The following is a 23,258-nucleotide window of genomic DNA, read 5'->3' as shown; positions in this document are numbered from 1 at the left end:
ATTGGAATTAAAGAAATCTGAGTTCAAATTCTAGTTTCTCAGTGAATCTTGTAATCTTGGTACAATGGCATAACAGTACACTGCAGGGCTGTCGTGAGGATAAAGTAGATGGTGGAGGCAAAAGCCTATTAGTGTCTGACATAGGGTACAAGCTCAAGGTTTATTGGTTAAGAACAAACTCTGCTCATTGCCACGGGTTATGCTGGTGACTTAACTCAAGGTGTCTCAGCACAATGCCAGCCTTGAAACTCAGTCAGACAGCATCCTGACATCTGAACTAATAACGCCTCAGCATTGACAATCGTGCCACTTTCCTCTGCCCACTACTTAGCAGGCTTATGTTTGAAATTTAATTTAATTATTGAATATGTAAAACATCTACAGAGTTCAAAATTTAAAACTATATAAAAAGGTATTTTTAGAAAAATTTTGCTTTCATCCCTGTTGCTTCCACTCTTTTCCACACCTCCACCTCCCTTGGGGATAACCATTTTTATACTAATATACTGGCTCATACAGATTTATTCTGCCATAATTCATTTTTGCATACATAAGCAGATACCTTTACTGTATGTACTTTATTTCCCACCTTTACTACACAAAATATACTATATACTGTATACTGTTCCATGCTTTGCATTTTTTCACTTAAGAATATATCTTGAAATTTATGCCATATTATATATGAGATTCATTGTTCTTTAGGATGTGGCCTCATTTGGGTTCTCCTCAAAGCAGAGCCTGAGCCAAGGTCCTGTCAGCAGGTAGCTTATTTGGAAGGTGGTTCCATGAAGTAGGAGTGAGGAGGTGAGACAGTGATGGACGAAAAGTCAATAAAGAATATATTATTGAGCTGGTTACCACAGTGAGCAACCAGGACTCAATCCCTGGTGGCCCCCTGGGGAACCATGAGGAATGCGCCCCACAGTTATTCCTCCAAAGGGTGGGAGGCTGGGTCACTAAGCCACCAATTCCCATGTCCTATTGGTTGAGAACTGCCCCAGTTAATTCTCTGTACTTCTGGACCATCCAGAGCAAGGGCTGGGTGAGATCCTCCCTTTAGAAAAAGCCCTGAGGCAGAAAACCAGAAACACAAGGCAGACACCTGAGATAGGATGCCTTCGATGTGCACAGAAACCATCCCCTGCAGATGCTCAGGAGCTTGAGGAAATGTGGCGTAGGGCTCACAAAGCTACAGACTCCATGGGACTCAATTGTGTGGATGCACCCTACTTATTAAACTGATCTCCCAAAGATGGATATTTGGGTTGTTTCCAGTATTTCGCTATTACAAATAATGCCGTGATATGCATACACATTTTGTACTTGTGACGCTATTTATTTAGGATAAATTCTTGGAAGTGAAACTTTTGGGTAAAAGCCTAATGCATCAGTAATTTTTCAAAAATATATTTTTAGCATTCTACGAAGATCTCTTAGTTGAACGTGTTTGCCAGTGTCTCTTTTCGTAGAGCTCAGGGTCTTCCTTCCATTGACTATGACCATGAATATGGACTCTTAAAATGAGGCATGGAGGAAGGGCCTGTGCCAAATGTGAGCTGTTCGCATCACTCACTCTCCTGCTCAAAGCCCTGCTCACTCTGACTCAGCCACATCTTCTCCTCCTCCTCCTGCCAGGCCTTATACCCCTCTGTTCTGGTCCTCCCTGTGATTTGAACCTAATCCATTCTTCAAACCAGAAACCTAACTCCTCCTCTTTGGAGCCTTCCCTGACCACTCTCTCCTTCCTCCATCTCCTGCAGCACTCACTGTTATCATCCATGTGGTGCCAAGTCATCAGCCTACCATTTTCTTTTCACATGTATGGGGCTTCCAACCCTGGGTTAAGTTCCTCAGGCCAGAGGCATATCTATTCCAAGAAATTATCTGCTAAGAGCCTATGAGTCCAATACATTTTTGCTGATTGACAGATTTGAAGGATACTTCTAAGCTATAAAAGAATCTCTATAGCTCACAAAGGAAGGGCACTGGCAGGTTCCCAGGACAGGCCACATGATGCACAAAGTGGGTGACCATGGGGCAGAGACTGCTAATTGTCCCCTAATATCCATTCTCTTCTTCTTTAGTTATAAATAGAAACTGGCCCCCCCACCCCAGGTTTTAGGGGGCACATGGCTGTCTAGCTAGTGACAATATTTCTCAGCCTCCATTGAAGGTAGATGTGGCCATGTCAGTTTTGGCAGGTGGGATGGAAGTGGAAGTGACGGGTGCAACTTCTGGGTCCATTCTTAAGTGGAAGCTGCTTGGCTGCCTCTCCTGATTCCCTTCCCACAGGTGGGAATGTGAATGTGGGGGTGTTGAGCCCACTTTGACTGTGTGGGCAGGGACAACACCTCTGGGATGGCTGAAGAAACCTGGGACCCCAGAGGAACTCCCAGAGCACAGCCTCCTACCTTTGATAGATAAGACAGAAATCAACTTCCATCTTGTCTGAGCCACTGTGTTTTTGGTTCTCTATGTTACAGCACCTTGGTTTCTACCTTAACTAATAGAATAGTGGGTTTATGAGATAGGCTGCTCCTGCTTAAAAAGATAATAGGGCAAAACAAATTTGTGTAGGTAACTCATATTTCAGATGCACTAAAATATAACTATTTAAAAGAATTCCTTTGTAAATTCTTCAGTAACTCCTAAGATCTCTTAGAGTAATTCTGTGTTTTCATTGATCAGGTTTCCTTAAAGCTATATGGTTACTCTGACCTCCCTTTAATAAGAATTTCTAGAAGAGGAAGCAGAGAGTGTTAGTTGTAACTGTTAAGCCAGCCCATAAGCTCTTCCTTCACTTTCAGAACGATCCAGTTTGCGGTTCTTTTCCCCCTCACCCCAAGGATTGAGGTTAGCAAGACATAGTCTTGAATTAGGCAAAAGTCAGATAATCAGTTATGATGATTAATTGAATAATCCTTTTTTTTTTTTATTTGGAGCTATTAATGATCTCATTGTGAACACTTTAGTTAAAGTGCAATACTTACTTGCTATCTCTTACTTTTTGGGTCACATTGGAATTTCACCTAGATTGGCCAAAAGTGGAAGAACTGGTTTGACCAGAGTGACTAGAAATTTTAATTAGGTAACCTGAAAAATCATCTTTAATTTTTCTTACCCACTCCTACTGCACAAAAAGTATTTTATTAAGGAAGGTGAAGTTCTCCATTTGGAATAATTATGGAAGGACGTAAGAAACTTAAGTTAACCTAACCCCATAAGAGAGAAGGGTGAGGGCCTTACTGGCCCTGAACCTTTGGGCATCTCCCTCTGGTCCTCAGTCCTACATCTCCATAGCTGCCTCCTACAAGGTCCCTTGTTCTGCCCTGACTGCCACTAGGCACAAGCAAGGAGGCAGCTGGTGTTTCCACTAGCGTCTTTCCCAGACCAATTTAATATAGCCTGGGTGTTCTTAGTTACAGAGACAAGGAAGGAGAGAGGGAAAAAAAGACAGGCTGTCTTCGAAAGACCCCTTGGGCCCCGCGGACACTGTCTTTTGGAGACGATAACTAATCATATAAAAACCTCTGAAAACACTTTCATCCTCAAAGGCTTCAGTAACTCTCCTGGCCCTCATCCTGCTCCCCCTACACCAGCCCAGAGCACAATCTCCAGACAGGGCGTCACTTGACGCCCCTGAGATTTTGCTCATCTTGTGCCCCCAACCTCAAGGCAAGGGGGAAGAGAAAAGGACAAATATTTGTTGAGCATCTTCTGTGAGCCACACCATGAGTAGCCATTTTATGAACATTCTCCCATTCAGCCCTCACCCAGGCCATTGAGATAGGAACCACCCTTGCTTTGCAGATGGAAAACAGGCTCAGAGATATCAACCAAGTGCCCACCGTCACGCTGCCAAAAAGTAGTGAAGCTGGGGTCTGAATCAGCCTAGTTGGGGTCCAAAACATCCACACTTCCCACAATACTTAGCTGCCTTGCAGCCTAGGATGTCCTTTCCCATCTTTTCTGCACGGAGAAAGCCTACATATTCATGAAGCCCCAGCCCAAATGTCACCTCTTCTGAGAAGCCTTCCTGGAATCCTCCTGAGGGGACTGCCTCGTCTTGATGCCCTTGCGGTCCTTTCTGAAACCTCTCCCATGATACTTCAGGGACCTAGGCTCTCCCTCGTTCAGAAAGCCCAGGAGACTCTCCAGCTACTGCCACGGGCTGACCCTGGGCTGCACTTGAGCAAAGAGTTTCAGTTTCCTTTCCTAGTTTGTGAGCTCGCCGGGGGAGGGGACCACGTCTTAACAATCTTTGTAACTCCACAGCCTGGAGCAAACGTGTAAGGGAGCACGGAATGCTTAAAAGCATGGATTTTTTCGTCTGGAATAAAATCCTGGTTTTCCCACTTCCTTGCTATGAGGATTTGGGCCAGTTAACTGATGCCTCTCTAAGCAAATGGGGATGAGAGTAACTACCTCCACCTCCTGAGGTGGCTGTGAGGAGAAATGAGATAACACAGGCTCACCACTCAGGACAGTGCCTGACACCAGAAGAGGTGCTCCAAAAAAGTTAGCTAATATTAACTGAAATAGAAATATTCTTAAATCACAATGAGCATTTGTCAATTTGTCTCTCAGTCATCCTTGCCTTGAGGTTCTCACTACCTCCGTTTTATGTGGCTCATGTTTGGCTATTGATCACAGAACCTCTCCCGGCTCCAAAGATGGCCCAGGGACTCAAGCTTGGCCGGTCCTAGAACCAACTCTATTAGCCCCGCAACAGTGATTGGTCCAAGACTAGGCATGTGACCCGAGCAGGCCCAATCAGAATCTTCCCTGTGTTTGATAGAAGGACATTGGGAGAAAGATGCTCTTTCTCATTGCTCGGGTTGCCAGCCATGTTCTCTGCAGATATGATGTAGAAATGTGGGTTGGATGTGTGGAAAGAGATTGAATCTGGAAAAGTTGAACACCCAGTTCCAGCTCTGCATTCCGCTCTATGAGCTTTCCCTCCTGCCTTCTCATTGTGTGAGTGAATAAAATAATAATAATCGTAAGGTAACATTCTTTGAGTACTTACTATGTATTAGACAATGTTCTAAGAGCTTTATATTAGTATTAGTATTAACTAATTTAATACTCATGACAAACTCATAAAGAAGGTACGGTTAGCAACACTGTTCCCATTTCTCAGATCAAGAAGCTGAGGCACAGAGAGGTTATGTTAATGTGCTGAAGATTGAACAGCAAAACAGCTGAGCCTGGGCTTGTCCCCAGGCCGTCTGACTCCAGAGCCCACGCTCTTCACCCCTTCACTACATTGTCTTGCAAACTCTGTTAAAGCACATTTAAACCTCGTTTTTATCTCTTGCAAAGGAAACAGACCCTCTCTCTTCCTTTACCTGTAGAAGTCTCAGCTCCCGGTGGTTTCTCCTCTTCAGGCCAACCTCCACTCTCTGACCCCTGGAAAGAAAACTCTTCCAGGCTGGAAAGAGACTGCAGCTCCTTGGGGGGTGTCCTGCATGGGGTGCTGTTGGTGCTGATGACGGCTGACACACGGAGAGGCACGGACACGGCAAAGGGCTCGGAGATGTTCAGGGCCTTGCGCTGGTGCCGGGGCGAGGGCTCCATCTGGAAGAGGCTGCTGGTGAAGACGGACTTGCTGGGGCTGTCGTTCGAGGTGTAGAACATGCCTAGCATCTTGGGGGCCGTCTGCTCGCCCTCGGGATCCTCGATGGGCCGGAACACCTTCAGCTGCTCAGGGGGCGGCCGGGCCTGAGCGCCCTGGAGTTGGCTCCGGTCACTGCTCACGTCGAAGCCCCCCTCCGCCCCTGCCGGCATACCCTCCTGGCCCCATTCGCCCTCCTGTTTGCTGAGGTCACAGGAGCTGCCCGTGCTGGTTGAGTGCATTTTCGCTGCTGGAATGAAAAATCCACCGGTGGTGACTGTTCGATTGAAATTTCCTTTGGTTTCTTTCCCTAATGAAAAGCAAACACATGGTCAGCAGGCTGGGCACACACACGACTGCACAGCGCCCTCCATAAGGGCAGGCTCACAAAACTTGAGTACTGGAAAGGCACAGCATGCTAATAAGGGCACAGCCACCCTAAGAACGACAGGTATACAACATGTGGTTGACAAGAGGAAGCATCTTCTCATGTGCACAGAATTTTGTCATGATGCCCCGAGAGTACCATCTGCCGTCGTGTCATATGGATCCCTTTTAAACTTTGCAGGTGGAGCAGTTTCCATCAAAAGGCCACTGCTAAGATTGCCACACAGAGCAGCCATCCACCGAGCATTAAATGTAGATCACGAAAAAATTAAAAGATTGGTGGGAGATGCTAGAATGATGCTTGCTCAAAATGAAGACGAAAGAAAGGGCAAATTAACAGAATCTTGCTTTATTTTAAAACTTTAAAACTTATTGTTTTAAGTCTTCTCTGGCAGATGGACCCAAACAGGGGTTTGATTTCCCAGCAAGGAAATGAAGGCTCTTCTCAGCGAGACCTCTCTGCCTTTTCCCAGGCTTCCTCCTTCAGAGGATGAGAAACTAGAAAAGCAAATTAACTAAATGTTAGAAAGCACAGCTGTGAGCAGCGAGTTCCTGACTGACTTAGAAGTGAAAGCAAAGCAAAGAAAAATCTCTATGGGAAATAAATCAGCTGGGAGATGACAAGTGAGTTGCCAGGGACCTGGAAATAATTCCCAACTAGACAGCAAGTGCTATGCTGGACATCTTAGGCAGCAATGGATTTTAAATTCTGTATTTTTTTTTTAAGATTTTATTTTTCCTTTTTCTCCCCAAAGCCCCCTGGTACATAGTTGTATATTTTTTTAGTTGTGGGTCCTTCTAGTTGTGGCATGTGGGACACTGCCTCAACGTGGCCTGATGAGTGGTGCCATGGTCCGCTCCCAGGATCCGAACCAGCGAAACCCTGGGCCGCCGCAGCGGAGCACACGAACTTAACCACTTGGCCACAGGGCCGGCCCTGGGTTTAAAATTCTTATGACCACTCGGTGGGGGAAGCCTAATAATCTCCTTTAACACGTGAAGAAACTGAGACCCAGAAAGGTGGGCTAACCCACCCAACGCCCACAGACACGGTGACTGGGATTTTGAAATATTAAATTCCGTAAAACCGGGCAAGAACTGCCCCGAGAGGTTTCAAAACCAAAGCAAATGGAGGAATATAAAGGTGGGAAAATGCTAAAAGGATCGAGTCAGCTTAAAAAGACCTCACTGAATATTTTACAAGTTTAGAATTAATTTTTGGAAGTTGTTTGAGAAAAATGTCTTCTATTAAAGAGGTTGGGAAGTCATGGGATAAATGTGGGGGAGGTTGAACAGTCTGCTGCTGGGGAAGCCCTGTTCCTTCTGACTTGCCACCGTGCATTTTAGCCACTTCACAAAAACAGAAGCAAGAGGGACAGGCAGGTACAGGTCAGCACTTCCAGGTGGAGCTTTAAGAACCAACGTAGGGGGGTGACACTTTGGTGACAGTGTCACCTGACATGCAACTGTATGTGCACATCTACTCCAACAAGGGATGTCATCCTTCACATGTGTCTGGCGTGGAGCTGGTGCCCATCAATGTTTATGAGTGAATGAATGAATGAATGAATGAATCTACAAACTCAAAATCCTGACTTTGCAAGCATGATGAAGCTAATGCCTATGGAAACAAGCAAATTCAAGACAAAGAAGCATCTAGGCACAAAACTCTGAGCAAAACTCTGAGTAACCAGAGCTTGACTTTTCTTAATTCCCCAGGGGGAAGCCTCCTCTGCCTTGGCTTTTAGGTGTTGATGCTTTTTTTTAAAATTCCGATTTATTTAAACTAAAAAACTAAAAAAAAAACTAACCTAAAAAAAAAAAACCAGTTCACTCATCAAAAGGTGTTGAGCTTTGCCTGGGTTCAGGTTTGAATGTGAAATGCTGTCTGTCATCTCCAGCTGCAGTTAGAGGAAGGCTGGAGAGAGAGGGCACCTCCTGAGCCCTCACTGTGTGGCAGGCAGAGTAGAGGAGGGTCATGCGAGGCCTCTGTGAACCCCTTGGGGTCAGGAAGGGTCAGGAAGGGATTTGGGACTGGGGGATTGTCGGGACTGGGGGATTGGGCATGAGGTGACTGGAGACGAGCAGGCCCGGCAGCTTACGAAGGCCACTCTGGTGTGGGAGCTCCAGGCTCCCAGTTGTGAACCCCGGTTCCGAGTCCGAATGTAAAAATCTCACCTTCCACAGGCACTGAGCACAGCGAGTCCATGCTTTTAGCTGGGCGGATAGTAGCCTTTTCCACTAAAGACAAAAGAAAAAATAACCCTGATGAATGCACCTGAAGAGGAAGCAGTCAGAACAATAGCTCAGCCTGTAAGTACACGAGAACTTTCTTTCGGAAAGTATTTATCATTTTCCCCTTTGGAAAACATTCCCCTACTCCGCTCTTAGATGTTCCTACTTTCTTAATGGGACTGACCTTATAAAAACAGGGCAGTTGTAGATCAAAGTTTTATTAACATTTTACAGATAAAGGTAAATCACCATTTTGCCAAATAGCTATCAGCAAATGAGGAGTCCTGAACCCAATTTTAATGTACATAAAGGATTCAAAGATTGATCCAAGGGGGTGGAACCCATGAGGCTCCAGGCAGCCCTGCCTATTTGGCAGGGGGAGAGCAGGATTCTTGCTGCAGCCACATCTGTCAGCACCCAGGTATTTGGTACAACCTGTGAGAGGGCCCAGGAGAGCTGAAGACACCTTGCTCCCCATGTGCAGATCTGCTCCTAGGTCTGCGGACTGGTTGCTCCCCACTTGGTCTCACCCGCCACCCTCAGGCTGGAGCAGATCCCAAGTAGCCCAGGCTTTTTTGTGCGCCTACGATGTGCCTGGTGTACTCTATGCATCTTTGGAAGCCACCTGAGCAGGTTTTTGGAAGAATGTGGTTTAGTATTCCAAGCACAGGAGGAGGCAGTTTCACGAACATCATGTCTTATCAGTTTGCTGAATTGGCTGGAAGGTAGTTCCTTCAAGTCAAGCTTGCTGGGCGGGGAGAGAAGGCAGTTTGGAAGCCAAGCGGGAGCCCTAGGACCGGTAGCCTTTCAGGTAACTCTGGATTCGGACAGACGTGGCTTTGAATCCCATCTCTGCCACCTGTGGGCTGTGTGGTTTCAGATAAGCAGCTTATCTTTTCTAAACTTCAGTTTTCTCATATGTAAAATGAGGCAAGATAGAGCTGTTGTGAGGATTCAATGTGCAATGCACATAAAGTAGTTAGGTTGTACTAACCTAGAACAGAATAAATGCTCAATAAAAAGTTACTATCTCTCCTGTCGTTGTCAGTGTTACCTAGTAAAGGCCAGGGCTCAGCCACAAAGGGGAAGCCAGGAGATGGTTCTAGAAGAAACACTCAGAGTTGGCCCTAAACCAAATAGGGCTCTAACTCACACTTGTTTTCCCCTCTTTGAAAGTTCCCCCTTTTTCCCTCTTGCTCCAAAGTCTTCTCCTTCTGAGAGGCTCTGAATTAGCCCCTTGGCCTCCCCAGCTCAGGGCCTCTCTCCCACTGGGGCCCACAGTGCTGTGGGAGGACACAGCCATCTTCACTCAAACCCTCCAAGGGCAGAGATGGCCTTCCACCTCCTTCCTTCCAGCAGTGGGCCAGAATTCTTGTCCTTTGAAGATCTGCTATGTCCACAAGTTTACAAACTGACTTATTGTCCTAAAACGGCCTGGCCAGCACCCCTTCATTCATGTGTTCTGAGACGAGATTTGCCTCTATTTTCTAGGGGCTGTGTTTCTGGACTTCTTCTGGTTTTCGTGTGTCAGCCTTTAGGGGCAGTGACCAGGTGACCCTGAGTGTCGTGGAGGATGGGAAACAGTTCTGTCTGCAGGGCCATCAGTGTTCACCTGTCATGTGGGACCCACTTTATGACCATGCAGTTCCGTGTTGCCTTGGTGGCCACAGCAGCACATCAGAGCTGTGGCTTTTGGGAACAATCCCCAAGGATTCTCTGGCCCTTTTACTGGATAGTAACTAAGTGCACAGGGCTCCTTGGCCCATGACTACACCTAGATTATATTTTTCTGTCTGGGACCTTGGCCTGGCCTCATGCAGGTGCATTCACCAGTTTTCTGGCAGCCCTGGGGTCCTTGAGGCCCTTCTCTTAGATTATCCCTATGGCTTTGGGATTTTCCTGCTCAAAGGAGTTCACTTTGGAGGGTTCCCTGGACTCTCCCTGTTTGATGATATACAAATTCCAGTACACTGGTGCCCGGGAGACTCCAAAGTTTATGTGTCTTCCTTCAGTCAATATCCCAGTTTTTCTTATCATTTATTTTCCATTTCTGTTCCATTTCCTAAATATGATTAAACAAACACCCTTTTACCTGCCCTGCTCCCCCCAAAAATCTCCAATATTATTCATGGTGAATCAATTTTTTAAATGCTCTTAATTATGGAGCTTTTATCAAGATTTAAAAAATTATTTAAATATGTTAATCCACTGATTCACTTTTTTCACATGCATATTTCAACAGATAGTGAGCCCATGCGCCACTTGCAGAGACCACGCTGGGGGATCATGACCATAAAGCAGCCCCCCCACAACTCCCCACCAAGTCTTTAGTTTCTAGGGTTCCAGAAACATTCCTCTGGTGAAAAGTGGCCACTCAGGCAATAGTCAAGGTCACAGAGAGCCCCTTGTATTGACACTGATGGCTCTTTAATTTCATCCTTGCATCTCCTCAAAATTCAGCTAATTTGGTGATCTATCTCTGATTAGTTTGTTCATGAGGTATCAGACCAGTGGCCTTCAATCCTGGATGCATATCAGAATCACCTGGGAGCTTTTTAAACGCTACCAACACCCTGACTTCACCACAGACCTCAGGCAAGTTGCTGTGGGTGTGAACCACACCCTGTGGGTGATTCTGAGGTGCAGCTGTGCAGAGAAGCCCTGGCCAGGACATCCTGTGCCTTCTGTGAATGTACCACCGTTTGATCCGGCACCTTGGACTTCCTCTTTTTGAAAAGCACACGGGGGTGGAAATCTTCCTAAGTCCAGATCAAGGCAAATCATTTGTTTCATTTTTTCCTTGTTTGTTTTGTTCTATTGTTTTTGATTTTTCGTTACTTGGTGAACCTCTTTCATTGTATCCCTGATTCTATAACTGAAATTCTCTCTTTGATGTGCTTAAGCAAATCTCTTATTAGATCAGGAGTTTCTTGCCAGGTACTCCTCCCCTGAAATGCTCCTTTGAGAATCCTAATTTCTGATTTATATCTGATCTACCATGCCTAAGGCAACTTCCCCTCTTCACCTGGGCTATCTTTGCATTTTGTGAAAGACATGGTTCCCCCTATAATGAATATTGCAGATGCCTACCCAGAATCTATTTCCCTTTCTCCTTCTCACGGAGCCCTTGCATTTCTTGAGTGCGTCTGGCTGTAATCCCATTCCTCATGCCAGTGATTGGTTCAGGAACCCAGGCCTAAGCCAATCAGCACAGGGCACTCCCTTAGCCATAAAGATTGACCCTTGTGACTCAGTGAAGGCAACTGAGACAGCGGGGGAGTGGAATGAGGGCTTCTGGGAAAGAAGGATCTTTGCTCTCAGGAACAAGCTGCCAGAAATGACGTTCTTTCTCCTCCAGGACTTGATTGAGTTGGATTTGCTATTATTTACAAGCTGAATCATCGTAACAGCTACACCCTCGTTACTCATGACTCTAATAGGGAAACTCGAAGATTTCTAACATCTGCACTTTATGATCCTTGGCATACAATTATCACTGGGTTCGAGGAATGTCCTTAAAAATATTTATGTCTTATTTTCCCTAAAGGCATTACTCTCCCCCTCCAAATCTTTATTATTAAAAATTTCAAATAGTCAGAAAAGTTGAAGACCTCTAAACCTACCACCTAAATTGACATTTTGCCGTATATTTTATCTTTATCTACATCTTTTATTTTATTAAAATATATATATTTTGCCATATATCTTTATCTATATCTGCTTGCCTATATTCTGGTGAATCATCTGCAAGTGCATTTCAATATTTTGACACCTCGCCTTAAATACTTCAACTTTAGCACTATCTCCTAAGAACCACTTGCACATGATGAAAATCTACAATTCTAATATTCAATGTATTTGTCCCCCAAATTATCTTTTGTGGTCCTTCCCCCCCCCCCCCCCCCCCCCCCCCCCGCAGCTAGGATCCACCAGTGAAGGTTTCCTCACTGCATTTGTACATTTACCTTTTTCAACTTGTTTTCACAACTATTGCCTCCATTTTTAAAAATCATACCTTCAATCTATAACACTAAAGGTCATTATGGCAAATTTCTTTTGAATCTTCTCTTTCTGACATAATATTCAGCTGGATTGGTTATGTTCCTCACTGTACAGTGGTTCCCTGAGTTCCTCCTGCATCAATTCCTATTCACGACTCAGATAGAATTCCCACAGGGCAGCATCCCCGTGTGAGAATCATGACCTGACCCTGGGGGAGAGGGGTCAGAGCTTCCTACGGTAGAGTTCAATGAATAAATGTAGAAGGAAGGATGGAAATAGACAATGACCATTTGGCAAACACCACAATCATAACTGTTGCAGGCAAGAACCACTGATGGATGCTAAAGGTCATGGATGAAAGTATGATAAGTAACAGGATATTTGCATAGTCTCAAAATATCTCCCACAAGATACTTACTAATTGCAAAGGAAAAAATAGTAACTTTACAGGGACAAAACCTTGTAGACAGCTTAACCAAGTGGTCAAAGTTGACATCACCAGCCATAAGATGTTGACACCATGTGTCTCCTGATAGGACACACTGAGACAGACACAACATTCATAACCTCAGTCTAATCATGAGAAAACATCAGACAAACACAAACTGAGGTATCGTCTACAAAGTAAATGGTCAGTACTCTTCCAAAGTGTCAAGGTCAGAAAGACTGAGGACTTGTCTTAGACGGGAGGAGATTAAGGATGCATGACAACTGAATGCAATGTGGGTTCCTGGACCAGAAAAAAGACGTTAGTGGGACAATTGGCCAAATATGAATGAAGATGGTGAATTATTTAATAGTATTATATTGATACTAATATTCTGGCTTTGATCTTTGTATTATGGTTATGTAATATGTTAACATTTGGGGAAATTACGTAAAGGGTATATGGGTTCTCCATGTACCATTTTTGCAAATCTAAAATTATCTAAAAGAAAGAAAAGACTCCCTAGTTAATTTATAAGTTTCTCTTTCAGGGTTAGGTAGCTTGATGTGATCAAACTGACAAATAAAAATGGCAAGCAATAGGATATACTGGCATATATGAGGAAGCCATTTGGTATAAACCTAATTCGGCCTGACTTTGTTTTTCCAAAAGGGCCTGACTGTGGCCATTGAGCATGCATTGTATATCTGCTTAGACATTTTGAGATAAAGGTGCAACTTCCCTCCCCCTCCCAACGTTGGCATCTCCTTAAAAATTAAGCATCTTTCTTTAGGCTGGGAACTTTCTTTAGATTGCAGCGCTCATCTGTGACTGCCCAGCTTGAGGCAACGGACCTGCCACCCCGCGGGGTTCACTGAGACAGCAGGCCTAGCTGCTGTTTCCATCAGTCACTGTGCTGACAGAGCAGCCTTGTGACTATTGCAAAAGGGACATTTCAATCATATGTGAAACATACTCTCTGAGGGTATATAACCACCCTGTATACCCCCACTTCTTTGTAGTGCTCTGTTCCTTTGTGGAAAGACTCTCCTGGGTTATAATCCTCAGATTTAAGCTCAGAATAAACTCACCCAAATTTTCATTTACAAATTGGTTATGGATTATTTTCGTCGACAAAACGAAAGACTTAAGAAGCAGAATTAGGAAAAAGTATCCATCTCATAAACATAACTGCTTGCTGAGTCTCACCTGAGAGCCTCTGTCCTCTCACGAACACACTCCCATTCCTACTCAGCTTTGACTTGGAGTCGGATCCGGAACGGCCCAGGTTAAAGATTGATTTCCACTTCTTCGATTTACTGGAGAGCTTTCTTCTGAACGAGCCAAGCCATAAAAGGTTAGTTTAGTAACTAGTCACTTCAGCGGGACATTTAAATTGACAAGGACTACCCCAGTCATGTTCTTAGCTATGAATGGCTCTGACATTTCAGGAAACACCTCTCTAATATTCAAGTTGGGCCTGCCTCTCACACTGTCTAGGGATGCCTGAGGCGACCAAGCTAGGCTTTCTTTCCTTATTCCTCCCTCTCACTTGTTCTGTGTAACCCTGGTCTCCACACCAGAGCAAAGGACCACAATCCCCAGAGGAAGGGGCGAAGGCGTGCTGTTAGAGGCAGGGGTGGGGCAAACAGAGGCAGGGATGGGTGGGGGACTCAGAGGTCATGAGCAACCACACAGTTCTGGGAATTCTGGTAGGAATTCTGGCAAGCACTCAGTCCTGAGTTTTCAAAGATACTTCTTTTTTATGGGAGTAAACACTCAAGACCATAGGCCTCAGTCCTGTTATTCTCCCTGCACTGTGGCCACACTGCTGGCATATCCACAGGTGAGGAAAGGGCTGCTGAAGACTTTCACAGGCTGGAAAGGGGCTGGATGAGAAAGCAACTTGGAAAAGGGTCTGGCCTGGGAGGGTGGCAGGCTGCCCTGCGGTCAGCGGTCGCTGCAGAGAAATGCAGAGGGCAGTGAGTGTGTCTCCGGCTTTGTCTCCCACTTCCCTGATGCCTCAGTAGGGGGCAGGGGAAGGAGAGTGCTAGACTGGGTCCAGAGAGCCTGGCGCCACCAGGGGTCACCACAGGCGCCTTGCCCTGCTCTGGCTCGGCCCAGCTATTGGACTTCATAAAGTTCCAGGAAGAAACCCTGCAACTTGTGGGTTCCACAAGGGACCTTTTCTCTGCAGTATTCTCTTGGACATCCAGTTCTCAAGCCCAGCGTGTTTTACGATCAGTCAGAGAGAGACGTGCAGTGCGTGGTGGTGTTTTCTGGATTTGGCCTGGTTTTATCAAGCACTTGACTTTGGGTATATTTTACAGGGTCACGTACCCAGGTGCGGTTGAAGGCAGAGGTCCTTCTGAGATTCACTTCTTCCTGACCCGTGGGTGGGAGACTAACTCTCCAGGGGTTTAGGGGGAGGAGCAGTGGGGCTCAGTCTTGAGAGAGCACCATCCCTGCACTCCAGGAAACGGAGGGCTTCTTGCCAGGTGAGTTCCAGGTGTGCCATTCCCATAACATGCAGTGTGACAGCTGCCTCCTACAGTTGTGCAATGTGGCAGTGCTCTTTCTCCCCCTCAAAGGGAAACAGCCCTGCCATCCTGGGAAGCGAACTGACAAGAGGTCTGAGGTGTCTGTTTTCATACCTCTTCTCCGGGACCAAACAGTGAGGATGACCATCTCCAGCAAAAAGATTGCCTTGCAGCTCCTCCACCTACTGTCTGCCTAGAATTTAGGTTTCCTGCTTCAGTCACTGCCTCCTTTGACACAGGTGTGAGGGGGAGGGGGGAGGAGGGGTGTGTGGAGACCAGGGTTACACAGAACAAGTGAGAGGGAGGAATAAGGAAAGAAAATCTCCTATGAATGAAAATGATGTTTTGCTTGCTTTTGGAGGAGAGGGAGGGCTCTGACAGGTATGAGGTGGGGAATGGAAGCCAGGGATGCATGTCCCCAAGTGCAGCCCACAGCTGTCAGTCCAGAGTGGCACTCTCTGTCAACTTGTCCTCCTTTCATCTCTATATAGGGCTGTTGTAATGCTCCGTGGAGGTGGAGGATGGGGGGGACAGGGTCGAGTTTTTGTTTTTACCAAACTTCCTTTGGAAAATGTCCAGCCTGTTTTGTCTAAACTAAGAAGTGAAGGATTTCAGTCATGACTCTTGACCCCTATGACTCCACCCCCACCATGGTTCTCGGGCTCTCCTCTACGGGATCGGGGATCTTGATAACTCTGGGGCAGTGAGTGAAGGCATCAGCTGCTGGTGAGAGACAGTTGTGGAGACAGCTCCCTTCTCTTCTGGAATGTTTCCCTACACCCCAGCGCAGATGACACCCCCAACCCATGCTGCCATCATGGCCCTGAGACTACACACCTTCCTCCTCTGTCTCCCTCCACCCAAACATCTCCCAGAATTCAAAAGAATGCCACTTGCTTGTTGTCTGGTAACTCAAGGACGGTGTGGAAGAGGGTGCCCATGGGAGGGACAATCTCAGGCAGGCTATTCTCTCTCCTTTCCTTCCGAGCGGGATGGTTAGTAGCCAGGCTCCGAGCCTGAGCTTCCTCCAGGCTCACCAACTTCATGGGCGGAGAGAGGGCTGGCAAGGTCTGGCTCTTCATGATGGGCCGGTTTTCTATAAAAAAAGAGAAAAGCTCACAGACCTCCTGGGAGGAGGCCTATGTGCTGGGCCCAGCCAGATTCCCCATCCACAGACCCTCCATTCCTGACCTACTGACAGGGGGCTTCTCTTGGGCCTGGTAGGGTCTAGGGCAGAGGCTGCCCACAGGAAAATGACAACCCTTCTGGCTAGACTAGCTGAAGGCACACAAGGGCTTCAGGAGGTAATCTGTAGTTCTGGCCTTTTCAGAGAGGGATCATTCATTCATTCATTCATTCATTCAATGACAAACATTTACTGAGCACTCACTGTGGGCCAGAGCAGCAGCAGTGGGTCTTTGCCCCTGGGAACTGCCTACTGCTTTGGCCAGGTGGGACTGAATGTCCAGCCACGGAGGGAGCCTAACTCAGCTAGGGGAAAGCAGGAGACTATCCCTCTCTCCGCAGCTGGGGACCACGGGCTCAAGGCAATTTAAGGTTGGAGCCTGTACTTTCCCTCCATCATCTGGGCTTATATCTCTGCAACAGAAAGACATTTTACGGCCTATACTATTCCCTAAAAGATAAGTGGCGTTTGACTCACTACCCAGTCATCTTCAAGAGCATGCAAGCTAACCTCTTCCTTATATGGTTTTTTTTGAGAAATAGAAGTGATGATGGCAGATTGCTGGTGTCCAGGGTTATCTCTTTTCTCTGAGTCAGTGGTTCTCAACTTGGGGTGATTTCATACCCCCTCGCTCCAGCCAGGGACATTTGGCAATTTGTGGAAACAGTTTGAGTTGTCCTAAGTGTGTGTGGGAGTGCTCCTGGCACCTCATGGGTAGAGGCCAAGGATGCTGATAACATCCTACAAAGCACAGGACAGCCCCACAACAAGAATTATCCAGCACAAATGTCAATAGTGCCAAGGTTGAGAAATCCTGATCTAAGTGAAAAAAAAGAGGCCTAAGTTTGCCTCTAGTTAGTCTTGCGGCAACCTTGCCAGTTTTCTGTAACTTCAGAAGGTGTGAAAAGCCTCAAGGATAACCGGGGTCAACTAAGACTAAGAAGTCATTTTTGGTACAGAACTCACCTAATTTTCAAAAGCACCTTGAGGGCACTATTTCTCTTTGCAGAGCGTGACCCCGTCTCTTATTTCAGAGGGAAATAAAACTACTGAAAAAGGGGCGTTGTAGAAAATGGAGACAGTAGGTAACACTGGGTGTTTCCAGGGAGGACAGCGTGGCCGTCCTTCAGCAGGATGCCATCCAGTAAATTTGCAGTCCAGAAAACTTCTCAGTACAGTTTCTGACCTTAACCCAGTTTTCCGACTTAATCCACAGGAAGTTAAAATATTTAAATTTAATTTATTCTCAGCGTTTGTTCATAGAGTCTAGATTATTTATGGTTTTGTTGATTATTTACTTAAAAAATTAAATCACTCTAGAAGCAACTGGAACAGTGGGCAGAACACAGACTGCACAGTCTGAGGCCTTGGGTTAGCACCCGCCTCTCCCCTGAGTTCCAGGCTCCCGTAGGCCTACTCAGCGTCTCTGCTTAGGTGTTTAATAGGCGTCTCTAACTTTACATTTCATAACAAAGCTTGTGATTTCTGCTCCTCACCTCTAGTACCTCCTGCCGTCTTCTCCAAGTTGGTAAATGGCACCACGGATCACCCAGTTGCATTAAGCCAAAACCTGAAGTAGTTATTTTTCATTCATTCCTCTCTTTGATGCACCCCCTCCCCCGACATCTGGCCCATAAGCCAGTCTTGTAATTCTCCCTCCAATATATATCCTGTATCCAGCCACTTTCCCCTTTCCACTGCTGACATGTAGTCCAGGCTGCCATGGTTTCCCACCCCATTTCTTGAGGTCTTTCCATAGCTCCTTAACTGGTCTCCCTGCTTCCAGCCTTGCTGCCTTTCAGCAGCCAGAATGCTGAGATCCTGCGCTCCCTGCTCAAAATCCTCCAATGCTTTCCCATGGCACGGAGAACAAACTCCCAGCATGACCGACCAGGACCTTCCATCTGCTTTCCTTCTCCTTCTCACCCAATCACCCAGTAGTCTACAAAAATATACAGGACAAGTTTTTTAATGTATACTCTCATTATATACACACATATATTTGTAAATTATACATATATACCACTATGCTTGTATTATGTGTAATCGAAAACATGCAAAATCATAGAAATTACAAAGCATACAATAAAAATAGATGAAAAAGAAATTCTCATAGTTTCTTCCAACACCCATACTTGGGTATTTTGGTCTTTGGCACCCACTAGGGTGGGGCACCCACTTTGGAGACCACACTGGCTGACGTTCTGCAACACTATGAGCCCTTTCTGCCTCAGAGCGTTTACACTCCCTGTTCTCTGGGTTTGGAACATTGTCCCCAGATCCTCACATGACTGGTTCCTCTTGTCATTCAGGTCTCAGTTCAAAGATCACATCCTCAGAGACCATGGCCATTCTGTACCAAAATAACACCCCCAAGTCACTGGCCATCTTGTTACCCTGCTGTATTTTCTTCAGGGCATTTATTCTTTGAAGGGATAATGTATTTACTTGTACACTTGTTTATTGCCGGTCTTCTCAAGCAGAGCATAGCTCTATGCAGGGCAGGGTCTTTGCTGTTTTGTGCACTGGCACTGCCCCAGTGTCAAGAACAGGGCCTGGCACCCAGGGGGTGCTCGATACATATTTACGTTTTCATGAGTCTTGGGTATATCACAATCCCTCTGGCCTCATTGCTCTCGTTTATCAGTTAAATGTATTGGGTTCTATGACTTCTAAAATCTTTCCAGTTTGAAATAGAACCCTATTTCCAAATCTCAAATTCCAGAGGGTCTGACTTATTCTATTTTGTGTAAACATTAGGTGTGGTACCTTACCAATCAATATGAATTCATAACAAGAAGCTTTAAATGAAATAACTGAAAAATAAGTATTGGAGGCAATCAAGAGTTAAAGGCTAAAGAGTAAATCGGATTTCAATGTGCAGGACGAAAGATGATTAAGGCAATGGTCATAAAGAGAACTGGCATCCCCAGGTTGGAATTAGGAAGAACCTTAACACTAACAGTCATGCATGGGATTTGCTGTCTAGAAGGACATTTCCCAAAAGGTAATAATTCTCCAGAACGCCTTATCTGCCTATTTTCCTATTTTTTCCTCACAGAGGCAGCACGGAGTTAAGGAAAGAGCATGGGCTGAAAGCTTTAAGTTCAATGTTCAGTGCCACCAGTTACTAGCTGTGTGGCTTTGGGCAGTTACTAAGCTTTTCCGGTTCTCCGGTTCTTCATGGTGGTTGTGATAAGCCAATAAGATGATGTGTGTGGAGTGCCTGCAAGAGTTCCTGGCATAGAATAAGTCCCCACTAACTTATCAGCTGACTCAAAAGGATGAATGAATGAATGCATATTACTTCTTACTTACTTTCACAAAGCATTTATGTAGCTTAGAACAAAATATACATCTATAGTAGAAGAGTTAAAATAAAGATAAAAGAAAGATCAGCCACTCCTAGGTACACAACCAAGAGAACTGAAAACATATGTTCACACAAAAACTTAACATGAATGCTCACAGCAGCATTATTCATAATAACCAAAAAGGAGAAAAAAACCAAATGGCCATCAACTGATGAATGGATAAACAAAATGTGGTCTATCTATACAATAGAATACCATTCAGTCACAAAAAGGAATGAAGTACTGATACATGCTCAATATCGATGAACCTTGAAAACATGCTAAGTGAAAGCAGTCAATTACAAAAGCCCACATATTGTATGATCCCACGTATATAAAATGTCCAGAAAGGCAAACCTATAGAGATAGACAATAGATTAGCGGTTGCCAGGATCTGTGGGGAGGGGAAAATGTGGAATGACTGCTTATTGAGTATGGAGTTTTCTTTTGGAGTGATGAAAGTGTTCTGGAATTAGATAGTGGTGATGGTTGCACAATTCTGTGATTATATTAAAAACCACTGAATAGTACCCTTTAAAATGATTCAAATGGTGAATTTTATGTTATATAAATTTTATCTCAATAAAAAAAATTTTAAAAAAAAGGTCATAAACCACATAGAAGACAGGGTAAGGGTGGGAACAATTATACCAGAAATCAAATTTGATGCTAATTGCAATTAATTATCTCTGATGATTATACTTGGTTTTTCCAAATTATTAGCTGAACTGGAAAAGAATGCTTTGATCAGCTAGCACAAATGTTTTGCAGATATGGTTCTCATACACAACTGGTTCTCCAGGTGTGGACCCTGACCAGCACCAGCAGCCTCACCTAGAAACTTGTTAGAAATACGAATTCTCAGCAGCACTCCAGACCTGCTGAATCAGAAACTCTGGGGATGAGGCCCAGGAATGTGTGTTCTGACAAGCGCTCCAGGTGGTTTTGATGTGCTCTAATGTTGGAAAACCACTCACACAAATTGTGGTCACCAGGCAAGAATTCTTAATCAACTGGATTTCTGGTTTTTACATATTTGCCTCATATGAGTTCAAGCAGCATTAACCAATTCACTCCTAGGGTTCATTATGCCATTATAAAAGCTACAGGACTGAAATGCCATATTTTGCATCCCATAACATCCAGGCTAAAACAGCTCTATCTTTCTCCCAATATGGCACAGTGAGATTCAACGCTAACTAGTCTCTGCACACACATGCCCACAAACACACACTCATTTTTGTATTCCTCATGCCTGGTGCAGGGCAGAACAAAGTAAGCACTCAAGAAATGCTTTTGAAGAGAATGCATTCTGAATACACCTGTGAGTACAAACAGGCTGCCCTTAACTCCTTCACTTAAGACTTGAGGATGAAGGCACAAAGGTCTTCTGAAATATCATGCTGAAAGTAAAGATGAAATCTAATAAAGGGAGGAATGTTGCCAGTGCCTCTAGATAATACCTCCAAGAGTTTAAGAACTCACCAGTAAAACATTACTCACCACGCCACATTCATGGAATAGGCCATGTATGCAAGTGAGCAGAAACATACTATAGCCACAAGTAAACACATCACACCTTTGCTGCACACACACGGATGTCTACATGCATTGATCTCTAGACAATGACACACACAGTAACCAGCGCACGCACGCAGCCTACACTCAGAGCTAGAACCAAGCCAACCCTGACTTATGCTTGCGCCCCATCACTAAGACGAGAAAGGCTGGGCTGGTGGGGTGTATGCCAGGAGGAGCCGTTACCGTCATTCTCCAGAGAGCTGGGTGCACCATTGTTAAAGATTTGGTCCACATGATTCAATATGAACTCAATCACCACCTGCTGGACCCGGACTGCCAGGAAGGCTGCGTCTCCATTGCAACCAGTGGCTTCGATTTCTTTGGACCTAAATTGCAGAAGAAACACATTCGGTGAGCGAGTCTGCCCTACAACTTGAAGTGTACGGGGGAGTGAGTGGGTCTTTTGTATAAGCCCCACCTCCTAGAGGTATACGGCTTATTAATCTGTAGAATATTTTAACTATTTCAGACTAACTAAAGGGACTCTCCAAAGACTGTGAAGCCCAACACACTGAACAACTTGAGAACAGTTACCAGGTATTACCCATTGTAAGACTATAAACACTATATTAGTGAATATATAGGAAATGATTTTTTTCCTTCATAGGAGCTCATTCTACCACCACCCAATTGTTCTACGGGGCAGGTCACCATTTATGAAACCATATGAAGCAGCTCATTCAGGTTATAGTCAGCTGTGATGCCACCAAAACCAACAAAAGCCAATGAACCCCAAAGACAAGAAAGGCCTTTTCAAGAAATTACAACATACAGATCCATAACTTCAGCCACATCCCAGTTGTAGCCAGAAAATGCCTTTGGAACCCAGAGTTTCCAGGTTAGCAGGCAAAGAGCTTAGCCTGTTAAAATCACCTTTAATTCATATGTGCTACAAATGACCACTTAGCTACAGGTTCGTCTTCAAGGGGCTTCGATTTTGAAGAATCCAGACTCTGTTTCAATTAGTGGCCTGCTTTGAGCCCACTGGGTGGTGAGAAGGTGAGGGTATGGCGGTTACCTGAGAAGGTTTGGTGCCCACACCAGGGCCAGGTTCCTGGCATGCATGTTGGTCTTGCTGCTGAAGGAGGCAATGTGGGCCAGGTGTCGAATCAGGTATTCCAAGGTCCTGTAACGGTTCATTTTTTTTTTGACAAAGTAAGAAACTTCCGTGCCTGTGTGACGCCTGACATCTGGAGATAATTTCTAAGTTTGGCTCTAAGAGACTCTAAATATTTCTATCTTATGAATTTTGGAGGAGTATCAGGAAGATATCAAGATTGATGGAAGTAATTTTCTTGGCCCTGGGCATGCTGGCCCTGGGTGGGGAAGGGAGACGGTCTGGTCAGAAGTCAGCTGAGGCCCTTGGGCACCAGCCAGAAACAGAAGCAGGGAATCACAGCGCCACAGAGCCTGGTTTCTTAGTGACTCCCTGTTTCTCCATGCACCCAGGGCAGAATGGCCTCCATGATCTTGAAACCAGCTCTTATCCTGGCTCTCTTTATGGTTCTTCCAGCTACAGGTAACGTGGTACTTGTTAGGGAGCTCATTTCATGGATGAATAACATCTATTATTGCTAAAAAGTGCTCTCTTAGACTTCATCAACATCTGCCCCTTGCGAAAGATGGGCAGGCATAGGGAACACTGGGAAAGGTGGTAAAATTAGGGGCTACATTGTGAGAATGAAATGAAAGGATGGGATGACGGAAGGTATGGTACTGATGAGCAAATAGAGACATCAGTCAGCCAGTCCCTCAATAGTTACAGGCAAACTCTGTTTCAAAGCCATCTTGGTCTCCACAGATTTGGATATGCTATGAATCTGGGTAAGACCCTAGGATGTCACTGTGAGGCTGGCTTGTGTGATAGGAACGACTTTCTGTGGGACTGTGAGGGGTGCCCTGCGAGTGACCTAGACGTGGGCTGCCT

General features: G+C 45.3%; 1 protein-coding gene across 1 annotated transcript in view; it reads right to left on the bottom strand.

Annotated features, from left to right (window-relative positions):
- Positions 1 to 23,258, bottom strand: part of ARHGAP31 (Rho GTPase activating protein 31) — a 105,838-nt gene that overhangs the window by 7,958 nt on the left and 74,622 nt on the right. The window contains exons 5-10 of the mRNA XM_046658040.1: positions 22,350 to 22,457; positions 21,515 to 21,657; positions 16,109 to 16,307; positions 13,881 to 14,005; positions 8,186 to 8,248; positions 5,355 to 5,930 (exon numbers count right to left, since the gene is read on the bottom strand). Of these exons, the coding sequence (XP_046513996.1) occupies positions 5,355 to 5,930; positions 8,186 to 8,248; positions 13,881 to 14,005; positions 16,109 to 16,307; positions 21,515 to 21,657; positions 22,350 to 22,457 (1,214 nt within the window). The remainder of the gene's footprint in view (positions 1 to 5,354; positions 5,931 to 8,185; positions 8,249 to 13,880; positions 14,006 to 16,108; positions 16,308 to 21,514; positions 21,658 to 22,349; positions 22,458 to 23,258) is intronic.

The sequence above is a fragment of the Equus quagga genome, chromosome 4 (assembly GCF_021613505.1).
Source record: "Equus quagga isolate Etosha38 chromosome 4, UCLA_HA_Equagga_1.0, whole genome shotgun sequence".
Taxonomy (NCBI): Eukaryota; Metazoa; Chordata; class Mammalia; order Perissodactyla; family Equidae; genus Equus; species Equus quagga.
This window is presented reverse-complemented; position numbering and strand designations above follow the sequence as displayed.